The 20,097-nt window shown below is 38.9% G+C and overlaps 1 protein-coding gene across 8 annotated transcripts in view; it reads left to right on the top strand.

Moving 5' to 3' along the window:
• DHX40 (DEAH-box helicase 40) overlaps positions 1-20,097 on the top strand; it is a 47,610-nt gene that overhangs the window by 18,977 nt on the left and 8,536 nt on the right. For all 8 annotated transcript variants that reach the window (XM_035300666.3, XM_078373676.1, XM_054256087.2 and 5 more), the window contains 6 exons: positions 187-273; positions 412-594; positions 7,370-7,450; positions 8,610-8,767; positions 19,283-19,397; positions 19,909-20,017. In XM_035300666.3, coding sequence (XP_035156557.2) covers positions 187-273; positions 412-594; positions 7,370-7,450; positions 8,610-8,767; positions 19,283-19,397; positions 19,909-20,017 — 733 coding nt within the window. The remainder of the gene's footprint in view (positions 1-186; positions 274-411; positions 595-7,369; positions 7,451-8,609; positions 8,768-19,282; positions 19,398-19,908; positions 20,018-20,097) is intronic.

Below are 20,097 nucleotides of genomic sequence, written 5' to 3' on the forward strand. Positions count from 1 at the left end.
TGAACCATTTTACCTTCCCAGCAGCAACATATGAGGGTTCTGATTTCTTGACTTTGAAGTTTTTCACTTAACATAATAGGCATTGTGTACTTGCTGGTTTGCTAGGAAAGGAGAAACCAAAGTGGTTAAAAATTAACAAGTCTTTTTTTATTTTCCAGAAACTTAAATTGCTTTGATTCTTTTTAGATACGTGGTAGATGGTGGCTTCGTGAAGCAGTTAAATCACAACCCCAGATTAGGGTTGGACATCCTGGAGGTGGTTCCAATTTCAAAGTAAGTCTCTGTGTCAAATCTTTTTATTCAAACAACACCTGATTAGGTAATTTCTAGCTGGTTGCAGGAGAGAAAGTAAATTATCTGAGAAACCCACAGAACATCCTGGGGACTTTTTGGGTTTTTTTCCTTCTGTAGGAGCGAGGCATTACAGCGAAGTGGCCGAGCCGGCAGGACTTCTTCAGGAAAGTGCTTTCGTATCTACAGTAAAGATTTTTGGAACCAGTGTATGCCTGACCATGTGATCCCTGAAATTAAGAGAACTAGTTTGACATCTGTAGTTCTGACCTTAAAGTGCCTTGCCATACACGATGTCATAAGGTATGTAGACAACTAGAAAAAAATGAAAAATTTTTTAGTGTGGAGCCAAGTTACTGACTCAAAAATTATTTGAAGTATTTGACTCATACATCCTTGGGAGTTGAGGCTAACCTCTTAGAGGTTGGTTTTCATACTGGATGCTTTTTAAACTAAACTAACAAAAAAGACTTCCTTGCATTGCTTTAGTTGGATCTCTTGTTTATGTTTAACCTTGGCTTAGTGGCAGGGTTGGGGGGTTGTGCTGATGTTTATTTGGATCACTTAATGACTACTGTTTATTTCTAATGAAAGGTATATAATGAGCTAGGCATAATGGCTCATGCCTGTAATCTCAGCATTTTGGGTGGCCAAGGTGGTAGGATTGCTTGAGCCCAGGAGTTTGAGACTAGCCTGGGCAACATAGTGATACCTCATTTCTACAAAAATAAAAAAAAAGTATGATATGGTGCATGTTTGAGTCCCAGATATTTGGAGGCTGAGATGGGAAGATCGCTGGAGCCTAGGATGTAGAGGTTGCAGTGAGCTGTGATTGTACCACCACACTCCTGTCTCAAAAGAAAGGAGCTGGGTGCGGTGGCTCACGCCTGTAATCCCAGCACTTTGGGAGGCCAAGGTGGGCAGATCCCTTGAGGCCAGGAGTTTGAGAACAGCCTGGCCAACATGGTAAAACCCTGTCACTACTAAAAATATGAAAATTAGCTGGGCATGGTGGCACAGAATTGTAGTTCCAGCTACTCAGGAGGCCAAAGCACAAGAATCACTTGAACCCAGGAGGCAGAGGCTGCAATGTGCTCAGATCACACCACTGCACTCCAGCCTGGGCAACAGCGTGAGACTCTGTCTCAAAAATAAAAGGGTATACAGTCAGAAAGTGGAGGGTTTTGGTTTTTTTTTTGCTTTTTTTGTATGGCCAGCATTATACTATACATCATGAAAGACAGTATATCTCTGTAGTTTTTTGCTTTCACTAAGCTTAAGTTATATCAGGGAAACGGTTCAGACACATGAAGTAAAGGATAGAAGAACAGTTCTATCCTTTAGAATAGTTAAATAAGTCAAATGTTAAACTATATAATTGATTGGTATAGGATAGAATATTGTTGTAGATAGAAAAAAATTTCATATCATACATGGTAGAGGAAGTAATGGAAAAAAGTGTATCTTGTTCTTTATTTTGGTCTTAATTGCCTGAGAAGGGAAAAGTTTTAAGGAATGTTGGGGGATGGTAACTGTGCAGTCTTTAAATGCATAGTAAGTGATTATTAGGTACATCCAAGTATGTATTATAGGCCAGGTGCTATGGTTCATGCCTGTAATCCCAGCACTTTGGGAGGCCAAAGTGAGTGCATCACCTGAGGTCAGGAGTTCAAGACCATCCTGGCCAACATGGTGAAACCCCATCTCCACTAAAAATACAAAATTAGCTGGGCATGTTTGGTGCTCATCTGTAGTTCCAGCTACTCAGGGGGCTGAGGCAGGAGAATTGCTTGGACCTGGAGGGTGGAGGTTGCAGTGAGCTAAGATCGCTCCATTGCACTCCAGCCTGAGTGACAAGAGCAAAACTGTCTCAAAATAAACCAAACACAAATGCTCATTGTATACTCTCAGAAAGCCAATTTGCCAATTTCAAAATATTTTGGATAGTTATCATTAGACTAGAGATTTTCTGAATGAGACTATATAGACACTAGAAAGAGAAAAGCATGTAATACATGAAATTCTGACTATCAATAAACTATACCAATGAGAAAGAAGGAAAGAGCCATTTAAAGAAATTCAGCTGGGTGTGGTGGCTCACGCCTATAATCCCAGCACTTTGGGAGGCTGAGGCAGGTGGATCACAAGGTCAGGAGTTTGAGATTAGCCTGGCCAATATGGTGAAACCTCGTCTCTACTAAAAATATAAAAATTAGCCAGGCGTGGTGGTGTGTGCCTGTAGTCCCAGCTGCTCAGGAGGCTGAGGCAGAAGAATTGCTTGAACCCAGGAGGTGGAGATTGCAGTGAACCAAGATCACACCACTGCACTCCGCCCTGGGTGACAGAGCGAGACTCCATCTCAGAATAACTAACTGACTGACTGACTGACCAACAGAAATGTGAATAATCAAACCGAAAACTTTCAGATGAACCCAGCTTTTAAAATAATGTCTTGATTTTTTTCATTTGGGAAAAAGGGCCGTTTTTGGAAATAGCTGCTCAGTAAGCTTGACATTGAATCATAGTATATAAAGGATAGCAGAGCAACCTCTAACTAAGAATGAGTACATATTAGAAGAATAGGAACAATAATTACTTAATATCATCTGCATTGAGTTATTTTTCCATCTTAAGTCTTAAAACCCATAGTGTACTAAAAATCGCAAAATTTTGTTTCAAAATGCTAGAGACAAAAACAAAAAAAGACTTCCTTTTAAAAAAGTTGTATATAGAATAAGGAGTGGTAGACCCAGTGTTTGGGATAGATGGAATAGTATTTATAGATGACAGAAAGAAAATGGAGCTTCTCAATTATTTTGCTTTCCCTTTCTCTTCCATCAGGAAGAATGATTTTTAAAACTGAAACAAGTGAATAAGAAGGAATTGATGACTAAGATGGGTTAGGAAATAATGAGAGAAAACCCGACCACCATAAATGATTTTGTCTTGAGTATTTAGACAGTATTTCCATGGTACTAAAAGAACTTGCAGATTTAGTGTCAGAGGCTTTGTAGGTCATCTATTAGAAATTATGCAGAGCCGGGCGCGGTGGCTCAAGCCTGTAATCCCAGCACTTTGGGAGGCCGAGGCGGGTGGATCACAAGGTCAACAGATCGAGACCATCCTGGTCAACATGGTGAAACCCCGTCTCTACTAAAAATTACAAAAAATTAGCTGGGCATGGTGGCACGTGCCTGTAATCCCAGCTCCTCGGGAGGCTGAGGCAGGAGAATTGCCTGAAGCCAGGGGGCGGAGGTTGCGGTGAGCCGAGATCGCGCCATTGCACTCCAGCCTGGGTAACAAGAGCGAAACTCCGTCTCAAAAAAAAAAAAAAAAAAAAAGAAAAAGAAATTATGCAGAATAGGTTATTTAGAAAATTGTGAGAAAGGCAAATGTCTTGACGTTTTTTATTTATTAAAAAGGGCAGGGTCTAGTAACAACTGCCTGGTAAGCTTGACATTGATTGCTAGCAAACTCCAGTACAGTTTATTGAAAAATGGTTTTATAAAATTTAATGATTAATGAGTATGAATTTTAAAAGCTCACAATGAATATGCCATTTTTTGTTGTTGTTGTGTTTGGGGTTTGTTTGTTTTTTTTTTTTTTTGAGGCAGGATCTCACTCTGTCACCCAGGCTGGAATGAAGTGGCACAATCTCAACTCACTGCAACCTCCGCCTCCTGGGTTCAAGTGATTCTCGTGTCTCAGCCTTCTGAGTAGCTGGGATTGCATGCATGTGCCACCATGCCTGGCCAAATATGTCACTGTAAGCCATTTCCTTTTCAGTTTGAGGACAGGGTCATCCACATAATGGGTGCTCCACAAGAATTTATTGAAAGTTAACCTAATGTCTTTTATTTTCATCACAATATTTAACAGTACTGCATTTCATACCTTTGTGAATAAAAAAGTAGTCTGTAGATGACAGTACTGCTGAGTATAGTTGCCAAATAGCCCAGTCTAAAAAACTATTAATTAATTGTTCAGTGTAGCCTAGATGAAGGTTTTACTGGTATTGTGCTGAACTTAGCTCTTTCCTAATAAACATTTTTAATAATGATATTGAATAAAAATATTGACGTCACAATTAGATTTTTCTGGGAAGTATCTTAATATCTAATAGATAGATAATTGAAACCAAGCTTGAAGATGATTTTAACAGGTTAGAACCTTGGGCAAAAATCAACAGGGTATAAATTTGAAAGGATGTGTCTTATATTCTGTGTTTAGGATGTACAATAAGCAAATATATGTGGTAAAGATCTGAAATTATCAGATCATTGCAAACTTAATATGAGTTTATAGCTATGGCATAGACTTTGGTTATATTAATTATATAGACTTTGGTTATATTCATAAACTAGATGATGGGGAATTATAGCATTCCTGTTATGTGTTGGTCATTCAACATTTGGAAATCAGTTTTGGATATAATCAAGTTTTATGAGGAGTTTGACAAACTATAGTGTTTTTAGAGAATGGTATTATATATTTCTTTTTCTTTTTTTTCTTTTTGAGACGGAGTTTCGCTCTTGTTATCCAGGCTGGAGTGCAATGGTGCGGTCTCGGCTCACCACAACTTCTGCCTCCTGGGTTCAGGCAATTCTCCTGCCTCAGCCTCCTGAGTAGCTGGGATTACACGCATACGCCACCATGCCCAGTTAATTTTTTGTATTTTTAGTAGAGACAGGGTTTCACCATGTTGACCAGGATGGTCTCGATCTCTTGACCTCGTGATCTACCCGCCTCAGCCTCCCAAAGTGCTGGGATTACAGGCTTGAGCCATCGTGCCTGGTGTTGGTATGATAGGTTTCTTAGAAACCAAGTAACTTGTAAGGAGTGCTTGGCAGAATTGGTAATTGGTTAATCAAGGGGGGGGGATTAATTGCAGTATTTTAGAATAAATAGTTTTTACTATTATATAGCAGAAGCAGCTACTAGTTTGGTATTTCTCTAGCACAAGGGTGGCAAACTATGGTCTAATCTCACTGACTGTTTTTGTAAATAAAATGTTAGAATGCAGTCATAACTATTTGTTTACATATGACTGCTCTCATTGTAATAGCATAGTTGAGTGGTTGTGACAGAGACCATACGGCCTGCAAGCCGTATGTCTGACCCTTTATAGAAAATGTTTACCAATTCTTGCTGTAGAAGCTACCAAGACCTATTGGTACAAGTTGTAGGAAAGCTGGCAGTAGAACAGTGTGAGACTTTTGTTTATTATTTTTTCTTTTTATAAGAGATGGGGTCTTGCCATGTTGTCCAGGCTGTTCTCAAACTCCTGAGCTCAAGAAATCCTCCTGCCTTGGCCTCCCAATGTGCTGAAATTATAGGCATGAGCCACCATCCTTGGCCTTGTTTATTTATTTTTAAATAGAGTTATCAGTCCTGGAATGGACATTTTGTATAAGAGATTGGAACTTTTGTCTTTTATTGGATTTTTTTCAAGGTGAGAAGTTGGAGTAGATGATTTTCATATCAAGATTTAAGGTGGAAAAGTAACCCAGATCAAGTAATTATTTTTCCTGTTTTTAAAATATTTTTAAAATCATGTTTGATTATGCTATCCTTTTGAATGTTATTGTTAATTTTATTATATTCATTAATAGTACATTATGGTAATGTAAGAGAATGTCCTTATTTTCAGGAGATGCATGCTGAGATATTTTAAGCATGCAGTGGAATTATATTTGCAACTCATTCTTAAATCAGCAGAAAATAAGTATATACACATGTACACATACATGACATACAAAATTAATTGAATATACTTCCCCATTTATATAAAAGCATTTTGATTGGCCAGGTGTGGTGGTCACTCTTGTAATCCTAGCACTTTGGGAAGCTGAGGTGGGTGGATCACCTGAGGTCAGGAGTTTGAGACCAGCCTGACGAGCATGGTGAAACCCAGTCTCTACTAAAAATACAAAAATTAGCTGGGCATGGTGGCAGGTGCCTGTAGTCCCAGCTACTCAGGAGGCTGAGTCAGGAGAATTGCTTCAACCTGGGAGGCTGATGGCAGTGAGCCGAGATTGTGCCACTGCACTCCAGCCTGGGTGACCGAGCGAGACTCCATCTCAAAAAAATAAAGACAAAAGAGGTACTATTGAACAATTTATAATTTTCAGCCACTTTCAATTGATAGTTCTCTACTATTTCTGTAAATGTTTAGAAAAAAAATTACGGACTACAAAAAAGAGTAGACTTGACATTGGCTGTGTAGGATGGGTGGGGCAGGATTAGGATAAGTAGAGAGACTGATGAGAGTATTTTAGCTAAGGGGAGTTTAAAAGAATCACTTCTTGAAATAGAGGAGTGTGATTCAGAAACAAATTATTTACAATATAATTATTTCTGGATAGCAATTTAGTAATAGGTTTCCAGAGTTTTAAGTATCTTCATATCCATTGATCCATGAATTCTACTTCAGGATTAGATTTTTAAAATATATACATATAATGAGATCAAAGATTTAAACACACAGCAGTCTTTTAAAGCATAAGTTATAAGAACAAGCCAAATGTTCATTATTTAGAGACTGGTTAGGGAAATTATAGCAAATCCATATAGTGGGACATGATGTTAAAATAATGTTCATGGAGTTTGAATGAAATAGGAGAGTTGTTATGAATCCTCCTTTTAAAATGAAAATGTAACATATTAAATTACAAGTAATAAGATTTCAATTATGTAGAAGTTCATCACAAAAGATCTGGAAAAGCATATTTTAAAGTGTTATCTGTATTTGCCTTAAAGTTGTAGGATTTTTTTGCTTTGTCACACCATTATGTTATTTCCACATTTCTGCATTGAGAATATAATTTTGATTTTATAATCAGAAAACAGCAAAAATACAATACAAATTCATACTAAAATAAATCAAGATGCTTTGAAAAAAAAAATTATTTCCTCTTTTGCTGAATGCTAATCATGATCATATAATTTTTTTTTTTTTAGAAAAAGATGACTCGAAAAATAGAAATAAAACCTTCTAACGAACGTTTATCATATCTATATAAAATCCTACCATGTTCAAAGAATGGCCTCTTACTTTATGTCTTATTTAAATATACAGGTTTCCCTATTTGGATCCACCTAATGAGAGACTTATTTTGGAAGCTCTTAAACAACTTTACCAGTGTGATGCTATTGACAGGTAAAAAAAAAATTCATAACCAAAACAGATATTGATCTCTTTTTAAACAGGGTTCTAAATACCTTTTTTTAATCAGTAGAAAATAATTCATTTAAATTGAATGGATTGTTTTACTTCAAGTTAGAAATTGTCCTTAGTCTTTCATCACAATTCTGATTGAAAACCTACATGATAAAACCCCTTTTGTTTACTAGATATTGGTATCGTTTAGCAAGTAATTTCTGAGTACATTTTAATGCCAAGTATTATGCTGGATACATAAAAATGATAACAGAGTCAGAGTCCTTGTTTTTATGTTAGTATAATGGGGTAAGATTTGATATTAATAATTATGATGCTCTCAGCATAATGTGTGGTGGCTCACACCTATAATTCGAGCACTTTGGGAGGCCAAGGTGGGTGGATTGCTTGAGCCCAGTTGTTTGAGACCAGCCTGGGAAACCCATCTACTCTCTACTCATTACTTTCGGTAGAGAGTAAAACCCATCTCTACTGAAAATACAAAAATTAGCTGGTTGTGGCAGCAAAGGCCAGTAGTCCCAGCTACTTGGGAAGCTGAGGTAGGAAGATTTCTTGAGCTTGGGAGCTTTGGGGTTGCAGTGAGCTTAGGAGATCGTGTCATTGCACTCCAGTCTGGGGGGACAGAGCAAGATCCTGTCTCCAAAAAAAAAATTAAAATTTTAAAAATAACATTATTATTCTCTCATGTCTTCAGAGACATCCTCTTTATTTATTTATTTTTTGAGACGGAGTTTTGCTCTTGTTGCCCAGGCTAGAGTGCAATGGTGTGATCTCAGCTCACTGCAATCTCCGCCTCCTAGGTTCAAGTGACTCAACTGCCTCAGCCTCCTGAGTAGCAGGGACTACAGGCTCATGTCACCAAACCCAGCTAATTTTTGTGGCTTTAGTAGAAATGGGGTTTTGCCCTTTTGGACAGGCTGGTCTTGAACTCCTTGACCTCAGGTGATCTGCCTGCCTCAGCTTCCCAAAGTGCTGGGATTACAGGCGTGAGCCACCGTGCCTGGCCTAGTTTTCTTATATTGTATTGAATTTCTGGAGGTGGTTTGAGGTAATATTTTCTGATTTATTCTGAATGATGAATTTTATATTTATGCTCTCCCATTGTAGAAAGACTTAAAAACCTTTTCTTTGTATTAAGGAGTGGCCATGTGACCAGACTGGGTTTGTCTATGGTGGAGTTTCCTTTGCCTCCACATCTGACATGTGCGGTAATAAAAGCTGCTTCCTTGGATTGTGAAGATCTACTACTTCCAATAGCAGCAATGTTGTCTGTGGAAAACGTCTTCATTAGACCTGGTAAGATGTTTATTTTGAGTTGTGTTTTTTAAAAAGAATAGACTTTATTTTTTAGAGCATTTGTAAGTTTACAGAAAAATTTAGTAAAAAGTCCGGAGGGTTCACATTAATCCCCTCAACCTCCCACAGCAATTTCTCCTATTAACATCTTTCATTTGTATGACATACAAGTTACAGTTGGTGAGCCAATATTGACACATTATTATTAACTAAAGTGATCATTCTTTGTGTTGTATATTCTATGGTTTTTGACAAATGCCTAATGACACAGGTACCATTACAGTATCATACAGAGTAATTTCACTGCTTTAAACATTCTTTGTGCTTTGCTCATTCATCTCTCCTACTTTCCTTCATTCATACCCCTGGCAACCCCTATATCCCTTCCTACAAACCCATTGATCTCTTTACTTTCTTTTTTTTTTTTGAGATGGAGTTTCGCTCTTGTTACCCAGGCTGGAGTGCAATGGCACGATCTCGGCCCACCGCAACCTCTGCCTCCTGGGTTCAGGCAATTCTCCTGCCTCAGCCTCCTGAGTAGCTGAGATTACAGGCATACGCCACCATGCCCAGCTAATTTTTTGTATTTTTAGTAGAGACGGGGTTTCACCATGTTGACCAGGGTGGTCTCGATCGCTTGACCTTTTGATCCACCCACCTTGGCCTCCCAGAGTGCTGGGATTACAGGCTTGAGCCACTGCGCCCGGCCACGATCTCTTTACTTTCTTCATAGTTTTTCCTTTTCCAGAATGCCATATAGTTGAAAGCATACAGTATATAACCTTTTCAGGTTGGCTTCTTTCACTTAGCGATATGCATTTAAGTTTCCCTCATTTCTTTTCATGGTATGATAGCTCATTTTTTTTTATTGCTGAATAGCATTCCATTGTATGGAATGCATTCATTCACTCATTATTAAAGGACATGTTGGTTGCTTTTTCATGTTTTGGCAATTACAAATAAACCTGCTGTAAATATCCATGTACAGGTTTTTCTGTAGACATAGTTTTCAAATCGTTGCTGGATCATATAAGAATATGTTTAGTTTTGTAAGAAACTACCAAACTATCTTCCAAAGTGGCTGTGCCATTTTGCATTCCCACTGGCAATGAATCTGAGAGTTCCTTTTGCTTCAAATCCTGGGGGCAGTAATGTTTTGGATTTTGGCCATTCTAATTGATGTATAGTGGTACCTCTTTATTATAATTTATAGTTCTCTGATGCCAGAAGATGTTAAGCATCTTTTAATTTGCTTATTTACCATCTGTTTATCCTTTTTTGATGAAATATCTGTTCAGGTCTTTTTAAATTGGGTTATTGTTAAGAGGTCTTTGCATATTTTAAATAGTTCATTAACAGATACATCTTTTATAAATATTTTCTCCCAGTCTGTGGGTTATCTTCTAATTGTTTTGACATTGTCTTTTGCAGAGCAGAAGTTTTTATTTTCGATTAAGTCTACCTTATCAATTATTTCTTTCATAGATCATGTCTTTTTTGTTGTATCTAAAAAAGTCATTGTCGTACCCAGAGTCATCTAGATTTTTCTCTTTTGTCTTTTAGTATTTGGATGTACAATTGTGGTACTATTTGTTTAAAATACTAACATTTTTCTGTTGAAATGCCTTTGCTCCTTTGTTAAATATCAGTTGACTATACTTATATGGGTCTGTTTCTTGACTCTGTATCTTGTTCCATTTATCTGTATGTCTAGTCTTCCACCAATACTACACTGTCCTGGTTATTGGAGCTTTATAGTAACTCTAGAAGTTTTGTTTTCCTCTTCAAAATTGTTTAGCTGTTTCGGGTCTTTTTCGTATAAACTTTAGTACCAGTCTGTTGAAATCCACAAAATAACTTGCTGCGATTTTAATTAGGATTGTATTTTAATTAAGATAGATCAAAATGCAAAGAAATGACATCTTGACAGTATTGTTATCCTATCCATGTTAATGAAATATCTCTTCATTTATTTAGATTGCCAGTAATTCACTGAGCATTTACTGAGGGTTTACTGTGCCTTTGCCCTAGGATAGAGGACTAAGGATAAACAAGTTTTGTTGTTATTGTTGTTGTTACAGAGTTTCACTCTTGTTGCCCAGGCTGGAGTGTAATGGCACAGTCTTGGCTCACTGCAATCTCCGCCTCCAAGGTTCAAGCAATTCTCCTGCCTCAGTCTCCCAAACAGCTGGGATTACAGGCGTGTGCCACCACGCCTGGCTAATTTTTGTATTCTTAATAGAGACGGAGTTTCACCATGTTGATCAGACTGGTCTTAAACTCCTGACCTCAGGTGATTTGTTGGCCTCAGCCTCCCAAAGTGCTGGGATTACAGATGTGAACCACCATCCTAGCCCAAAACTTCATATAAAAAGAATAATACACTGTCCTTTCTTGTGTCTGGCTTCTTTTGGTCAACATAATGTATGTTAGATTTATTCATATTGTTGTATGTATCAATACTTTATTCTTTTTATTGTTGACTAGTTTTCCACTTTATGGACATACAGTTGTGCATTATCCTGTTGATGGACATTTGAATTGTTTCTTGTTTAGTTCTATTTTTGAGTAAAGTTATTTTGAACATTTTTGCACAAAACTTTTGTAGGTGTATATTTTCATTTCTCTTAGATAAGGTAAATGCCTAAGAAAAAAATTGCTGTGCCATTGAGTAGGTGTATGTGCATCTTTAAGAAACTGCCAAACCTTTTCCCTAAATAGTTGTACCATTTAAAAATTCCATCAGCAGTGTTTGAGAGTACAGTTTGCAGTAAACATCATTCTCAACATTTGGTTTTGCCAATCATTTTTGTTTTATACATTCTATTATGTACCTCTTTGTGGTTTTAATTTGCATTTTCCTGATAACTAATAATGTTAAGCACTTTTTTCTGTGCTTATTGGCCATTTATCTGTCTTCCTTTGTGATGTGTCTGTTAAAATATTTTCCCCATGTCTTTTTATTTTTGAGACAGAGTCTCACTCTGTCACCCAGCCTGGAGTGCGGTAATGCTATTTGGCTCACTGCAAGCTCCACCTTCTAGGTTCAAGTAATTATCTTACCTCAGCCTCCCTAGTAGCTGGGATTACAGGCACCTGCCACCCACCCAGCTAATTTTTGTATTTTTAGTAGAGACGAGGTTTCGCCACGTTGGTCAGGCTGGTCTCAAACTACTGACCTCAGGTGATCCACCTGCCTTGGCCTCCCAAAGCGTTGAGATTACAGGGCTGAACCACTGCACCCAGCCCCGTGTCCTAAATTTAAAAAAAAAACTTTAATTCATGGATTCCTTCTTCTGCCAGCTCACATCTACTGTTGAGCCCCTCTAGGGCAGTTTTCTTTTTGTTTCCTGTCCTTGTCAGCTCCAGTGGTCAGTCAGTGATTGGTGGAATTTGTACCTAAGCCTTTTAAGCCAGTGATGTTTTCACCTTCTACTGTTGAATCTGTGTTTGTGGTTCAGATACTGCTTTTATGGTTGAGGAAGTTGACCAAGTTTGTACTGTGTTGGGCCAAGGAGTAGAGGCTCAGACATTCCCTCTTCTTTTACTTCTCAGAAGGCACAGCTTTGGGCATGAGAACAGTCTTGTAGAACACCAGGAAGACTATGCTTTTAGCAGGTCTCTCTTTGTTTCCTTCACTGATCTCTCCGTTCAGTTTTTAGCTGGTCTATCTCTTGGTGTCACACCAAGGTGTTAGTCTCCACTGATTGCTAGCTGCTGGCTCTGTTGTTTTTGACAGCGCTCAGGGCATAAATTGCTCTGTAGTCTTGGTCCAAATAAAGTTGGGCACCTTGGCAGGGGCAAAGTATTGCCAGTCTTTGATAATCCTTTCCTCATCATCCCCGGAAAATAATCTCTGTGCAATGGAGCAGGAGCTGGAGGGCATAGTGGTGGTAATGAGGGCCTGTTCTTTACCGGCTATTCTATTTGGGTCCTCCCTAAATAGCAGAAGCTTGGGGACAGGGAGGTAGGAGCTGATGCTGTGGCTCACTGCATCTTCTTCAGCACAGAGCCTTGTGAGATGCAATGTCTGGATGTTCACTGGCTGCAAACAAACAAACCTGGAATAAATCTAGGAAACTGGGAGTAGTGGGAACTACCAGTGAGCTGCTGAACCCCGGGGAACAATTCTGCAACACAGAGCTGTAGGGAATAGAGGACTGCATAAGCTGTCAGTAGCTGTTAGGCTTTGATCTTCCCTATGTAGAAGGATTTAGGAGTCAGGGAAAGGGTGCTGGTTTCAGGCTACGCTGAAGGCTCTCGCATAGCTCTTCCACACACACACAGCTGTGGAGGGTGGGGCATTCTTCCTATTGTCCTTACTGAATTCCGTAGATTAGGCTTGTGTTAAGCATTTTAATCAATCTCCAGAGACTTTGAATGATTGTCTTTGGTAATTTTGACTAGTTTAATAGATGTTTCCCTAGAAAAGAAGTTTCACCCGACTCCTCACACTACCATTCCCAATACAGTTGACCCTTGAACACATAAGTTTGAACTGTGCAGGTTACTTATTTGTGGGTTTTTTCAATAAATATATTGGGAAAGTTTTCAGAGATTTGTGACAATTTGAAAAACCTCACAGATGAACTGCATAGCCTGGAAATATTTAAAAAAATTAAGTATGTCATAACATATGTGTATATACTAGTCTTTTATAAGTTACTACCATAAAACATACTGGTAAATGTTAAAAATTATCAAAAATGCATGCAAACACAGACTGCATAGTGCCAGTCATATAAACAAATGTAAAGATACTGTGTTAAAATAAGAACTGCATAAAATTAATTTATAAGTAGTACAGTAGCACATATTGTAATAATTTTGTAGTCAGCTCCTGTCACTGTTGCCCTGAGCTCAAATGTTGTATATGCTTAAAACACCACACTATGCTAATCATCTTTGCGTGTACAGTTCCTCTCTCCAGTAAATTTTGTGTTGCAGTAAAAAGTAATCTCTCGGCCAGGAGCAGTGGCTCACGCCTGTAATCCCAACACTTTGAGAGGCCAAGGCGGGCAGATCACCTGAGGTCAGGAATTTGAGACCAGCCTCGCCAACATGGTGAAACCCCATCTCTACTAAAAATACAAAAATTAGCTGGGCATGGTGGCACATGCCTAGCTACTCTGGAGGTTGAGACAGGGGAACTGCTTGAACCTGGGAGGCGGAGATTGCAGTGAGCCAAGATCATGCCACTGCACTCCAACCTGGGCAACAGAGCAAGACTCTGTCTCAAAAAAAAAAAAAAAAAAAAAAAGTGATTTCTCATAGTACTCTGGTGTTTTTCATTATGTTTAATGCAATACTTCAGACCTTGAATAATACCATGGGACCCCTACTGAGTACTACTATTTGTGGATTTTTTTAAGTACTACTAGTGATATTGGAAGTGTGCCTGAGAAGCAGAGAAAAGTCTTGACATTACAAGGAAAACTTGAATTGCCTAATACGTATCATAAATTGAGGCCTGCAGCTACAATTGCACATTATTTCAGAAAGATGATTCATCTTGTAAATAGATAATATAAACTTACAGTATTGATAAATACAATACAGTACTATAAATGTATTTTCCTTATTTTCTTAATAACATTTTCTTTAGTTTATTGTAAGAATATAGTATATAGGCCAGGTGTGGTGGCTCACGCCTGTAATCCCAACACTCTGGGAGGCCGAGGCAGGTGGATCACAAGGTCAAGAGATCAAGACCATCCTGGTCAACGTGGTGAAACCCCGTCTCTACTAAAAATACAAAAAATTAGCTGGGCACGCTGGCGCTTGCCTGTAATCCCAGCTACTCAGGAGGCTGAGGCAGGAGAATTGCCTGAACCCAGGAGGTGGAGGTTGCGTAAGCCGAAATTGTGCCATTGCACTCCAGCCTGGGTAACAAGAGCGAAACTCCGTCTCAAAAAAAAAAAAAAAAAAAGAATATAGTATATAATACATATAATTTAGAAACTATGTGTTAATTAACTGTTTATGTTATTAGTAAGGCTATTAGTAGTTAAGTTTTGGGAGGAGTAAAAAGTTATACATGGATTTTTGACTGTGTCAGGGAAGGGAGTTGGCATCCCTAATCCCTGTGTTGTTCAAGGGTCAACTGGATGTATGTGGGTCAAATTCAAACACTACAAAGGTAGTTAAATGAAAAGTAATTAATAATAATTACTTTTATAATTATAATAAAATAATTCGTCTCATATGGGGATAGTTACTACAGGAGAAAATGACAAGTCTACTGAGACTTGTCCCTCCTAAACAAGTCCCCAGATCTGATTCCTAGAGACAACTGCTACCAGCTTCTTATGTATACTTAAAGAAATACTCTAGCTAGATATATAAACGACCTAGGCATCTAAACTTGGGTCTTTAAGAACTTCAGCTGCTGCAAGATGCAGCTTGTTTTTGAGCATGTGATTTCTTGAGATCTTGTTACACCCAAAATGTGCATTGGTTTTCCACCTGCTTCTGAGTGCATTTGTAGTTTTTAATCGGTTAGGCAGTCCTTTCTGGCTTGGGTATTAGTCATTGTAGATCACCTAATTTAGTTTATTATATTCGTATCACTGGTAAACTGGCTAGTATTTTAAGATCTGAACAGTAAATTAAGGTTTTTTAAACATGTTCTGGCATGGTGGTTCACACTTGTAATCCAGCACTTTGGGAGGCTAAGAAGCAGAGGACAGCTTGAACCCAGGAATTTGAGCTGCAGTCAGCTGTTTTCACACCACTGTACTCCAGCATGGGCAACAGAGTGAGACCCTGTCTGGGAAAAAAAAAAAAAAAGATTTTAAACATTTAAACATCAAAATGATGATTCATCATATGTAGTAATTTCTCTCTGTTCCTATAGTAAACTGTATATAGATTGTCTGCTATTATAGCTATTGCTTTTGAAGTCAGACAGTGGAGTTAGGGCTGTTAAATATTCTTTAGGTTGTAAATAGTATTGCCTAAAAATGGAGCAAATGTAAAATAACTACATGGGTTGGTTCTAATATTTTTATTTTAAATATTTTAATTGTAATTTTTTAGAAACAATGGATACATCATGTGTATGTGGTGCTTAACCTATTCCTCTGCCTCAACTCTGAGAACTGTTTTTATTGAAGCCTTTTCTATATAACAGTTTTGTTTTCTGATTGATTGCTGTATAGAAAAGTATTACATTATCTTTCCCAAGGGAGAAGTTCAGCTTCTGTAGCCTTGTTTTACTGCTTCAATTTCTTCTTTATAGTTTTGCCTTATTGGCATCTACCTATTTGCATGAGGTAAACTGATAATTCAGTCTCATTTGGGGAGAGTTAATAAACAGGAGAAAATGACAAGTCTATGAGAAAATGAAGATGGGTAATGAAACTGTCATTTTGTTAGAAGATAAACTACATAATATACATTTAGATGTTCCTTTACCTACCCTGAATTTGGTGTGGGACTTTTGCCAGTTTTAATTTTAACTAATTAGGTTATTTTGAGGGAAGAGGTAGGGACAGGAATGAAAATATGCTTTGTCTTTTAACTCTGAGAATAATGGTAGGGGTGGACAGAAAGGTAGAGACAAAGACAAGGTAGCCATGTGGGAAAAAGAGCCAGAGAAGCTAGATGCTCTCTAAATTATATTTAAAGTTAGAGCAAATAACCACTCTAAACAGATCCAACACTGACTATACAGTTAATCTTCACAGAATATGAACTGAGTTTAAAATTGTAATTCACTAGATTTTATTGCAAAGTTATTCTTTATTCTTTTTGGTAACGGAGTCTCGCTCTGTTGCCCAGACTAGGCTGCAGTGGTGCGATCTCAGCTCACTGCAACCCTTCATCTCCTGGGTTCAAGCAGTTCTCCTGCCTCAGCCTCCCAATTAGCTGGGACTACAGGCATATACCACCATGCCTGGTTAATTTTTTGTGTTTTAGTAGAGACAGGGTTTCACCGTGTTGCCCAGGCCGGTCTCAAACTCTTGAGCTCAGGCAATCATCCTGCTTTGGCCTCCTAAAGTGTTAGGATTATAGGTGTGAGCCACCATGCCTGGCACAAAAAAAATTCTGACATCTTAATAAGAGATGGTGAGCCATGGTTACAGCCAAATTGTACATTTCTAGGGTTATCTGGAGGTAGAAACAAACTGAACTGTTACTGGAAGCTTCTCTAAGGTATCACAACGCAGGGGACCCAGGCAGCTGGGGCTCTACATTTCCTCCCCTCCCCTTCCCTCCGCTTTCTTTCCTCTCCCCTCCCCTCCCCTCCCTTCCCTTCCTTCTTTCCTTCCTTCCTAGACAGTCTTACTGTCTTCCTTTCTTTTCCTTTTCCTTTCCCTTTTTCCCTTTCCCTTTCATTTCCATTTTCCTTTCCTTTTCTTTTTCCTTTGTCTTTTCCTTCCCCTTCCCCTTCCCCTTTCCTTGAGATAGGGTTTTTGTCACCTGGACTAGAGTGCAGTGGAACAATCTTGGCTCACTGTGGCCTTGGGCCCAAGGGATCTTCCCACCTCAGCGCCCCCTCCCAAGTAGCTGGGACTATGGGCATATTGCCACCATGTCCAGCTAATTTTTTTATTTTTAGTAGAGGCAGGGTTTCACCGTATTGCCCAGGCTTGTCTTGAACTTCTGGACTCAAGCAGTCTACCCGCCTCAGTCTCCCAAAGTGTTGGGTTTTCAAGCGTGAGCCACTGTGCCCAGCTACTCAATATTACTATAGCAGGAAACGCCATGATTCTAGGGATTCCAGGAGGCACTGATTCTTAGGTAGGCTTGTCTCTTAGTTCTGAGAGCCAGGATGGGGTCAATCCTGGAATCTAGTGCAATTTGACTTTTGGCACAGTATCTTCTGGGGGATGGCAGTTAGGTGCTTGAAATGAGATATTTTGGGTTAAAAATTAGTATCCCTGGCCGGTGCGGTGGCTCATGCCTATAATCCCAGCATTCTGGGAGGTAGAAGTGGGTGGATCACCTGAGGTCAGGAGTTCAAGGTCAGCCTGGCCAACACAGTAGAACCCCGTCTGTACTAAAAAATATAAAAATTAGTTGGACATGGTGATTTGCGCCTGTAATCCCAGCTACTTGGGAGGCTGAGACAGGACAGGTGCTTGAACCTCGGAGGTAGCTGTTGCAGTGAACCAAGATTGTGCCACTGCATTCCAGCCTGGGCAACAGAGCAAGACTCTATCTCAAAAAAAAAAAAAGTATCCCTCAGCAGTTCAAGAAATGAAGATTAATAATAATTTATATCTTCTTCAGGGTCATTTGTATGGTCTGAGATAAATAATATTCTCTTTTGTCTCTAGCTGCTTCATTCAGTTGCTACCTAGGTAACATAGTTGGAAGCTACTTAAAGGATAGGATGGAAGACTTTATACTTAATCAAATTACTTTCCTCCTGATAACAGGAATTGCTGCTTTACAGATTCACCTTGTAGTCTATAGTAAGTGCTGCTCCCTGGAATCAGGCAACATTGTGCCTCTGCTAAATCTAGCTGTGATAGGTATAGGGAATAGGAACTGTGGTGTGACATGTTAGGTTGAAGGAAGGACCCCTATGCAGTTTTGAAAAAATGGGACTCTGAAAGATTAGCCCTGGGTTGGCCAGGCGTGGCTCACGCCTGTAATCCCAACACTTTAGGAGGCCGAGGTGGGCCGATCACAAGGTCAGGAGTTCAAGACTAGCCTGGCCAACATGGTGAAACCCCATCTCTACTAAAAATACAAAAATTAGCCGGGCACTTGTAATCCCAACTACTCAGGAGGCTGAGGCAGGAGAAATCACGTGAAACCAGAAGGCGGAGGTTGCGGTTAGCCGACATTGTGCCATTGCACTCCAGCCTGGACAACAAGAGCGAAACCCTGTCTCAAAAAAAAAAAAAAAATGGTTAGCCCTGGGTAAAGTGCCATATGGGGAATTTGGGCAGTCAGAGAGTACATCAGTCCTAAATGGAGTAGGGGGCGTGGTATCAAAGTCAGTAACAGATAAATCTTAAAAACATAATGTTGAGCAAGAGAAAACAGATTCATCAAGTACATACTGTTTGATTGATTTATACAAAGGTTAAAAATGGGCAAAACCCGGCTGGGTGCAGTGGCTCACACCTGTAATCCCAACACTTTGGGAGGCTGAGGCAGGTGGATCATGAGGTCAGGCATTCAAGACCAGCCTGACCAAGATGGCGAAACCCCATCTCTACTAAAAATACAAAAATTAGCCAGGTGTGGTGGCAGGCGCCTGTAAATCCCAGCTAATCAGGAGGCTGAGACAATAGAATTACTTTAACCTGGGCAGCAGAGGTTGTAGTGAGCTGAGATCATACCACTGCACTCCAGCCTGGGTGACAAGAGTGAGACTTTGTCTCAAAAAACAACAAAAAGAAAAACAAATGGGCAAAACCCATCTGTAGGATTAGAAGTCAGGATATAGTTACCCTTGTGCAAGGGAATGGAAAGGCAGATTTTAATGAGCTTCTGAAAACAAAGTGTAGACACTTAATGTATAGTATAACTGAATTGCCTCTCTAATTCTTTCAGTTGATCCAGAGTACCAGAAGGAAGCAGAACAGAGACATCGAGAATTGGCAACTAAAGCTGGAGGATTTAATGACTTTGCAACTTTAGCTGTCATCTTTGAACAATGCAAATCAAGGTATGTAAGGTAGTCCTTTGTATAGAAAATGTCAATTTGATGTATAGTTCCAATATATACTTATTATGTGGCTGGTGACACTAAGATTCAGTGAAGATGATATTGACCTCAAGGTATTTTGGATTTCCATGAAATTATCTATGTCAGATGACTGTTGCTTAGTAGGCATTTGGTATATGATATTGATTCTCTTCTTTTCTCCTCAAACCTTTCCTGAAAATGACCTTATAGAATTTTGCTACTATGTAGGTGGCCTAGATTAAAAAATGATTGCATATTTGTTAATGCACATATATAAGTAAAGAATTCCATTCACAAATTATTTTTTAATGTAGTCATTAATTTAATTGTTTTTTTCAAATTTTCCAAAATACTTCTTTAGTACTTTGACAGGTCTCCTAAAGGAACTGACGGTTGGTAATGGGTTTATACTTTTGTAATAGAAATGAGAATGTTAGATTGTCTTTTACTTAGAGAAGACATTTTAAAGATACGAGTTTTTGTTTTACAGTGGAGCTCCAGCTTCATGGTGCCAAAAACACTGGATTCACTGGAGGTGCTTATTTTCTGCATTTCGTGTGGAAGCCCAACTTCGAGAACTAATCAGGAAGCTTAAACAGGTGATTGCCATAATGGTTTTTTTTCTTGAGTAGCATTTTGGACCTATATATTTCATACTGAATATTCAGTGATGTACATT

This window comes from Callithrix jacchus, chromosome 5 (genome assembly GCF_049354715.1).
Source record: "Callithrix jacchus isolate 240 chromosome 5, calJac240_pri, whole genome shotgun sequence".
Classification (NCBI taxonomy): Eukaryota; Metazoa; Chordata; class Mammalia; order Primates; family Cebidae; genus Callithrix; species Callithrix jacchus.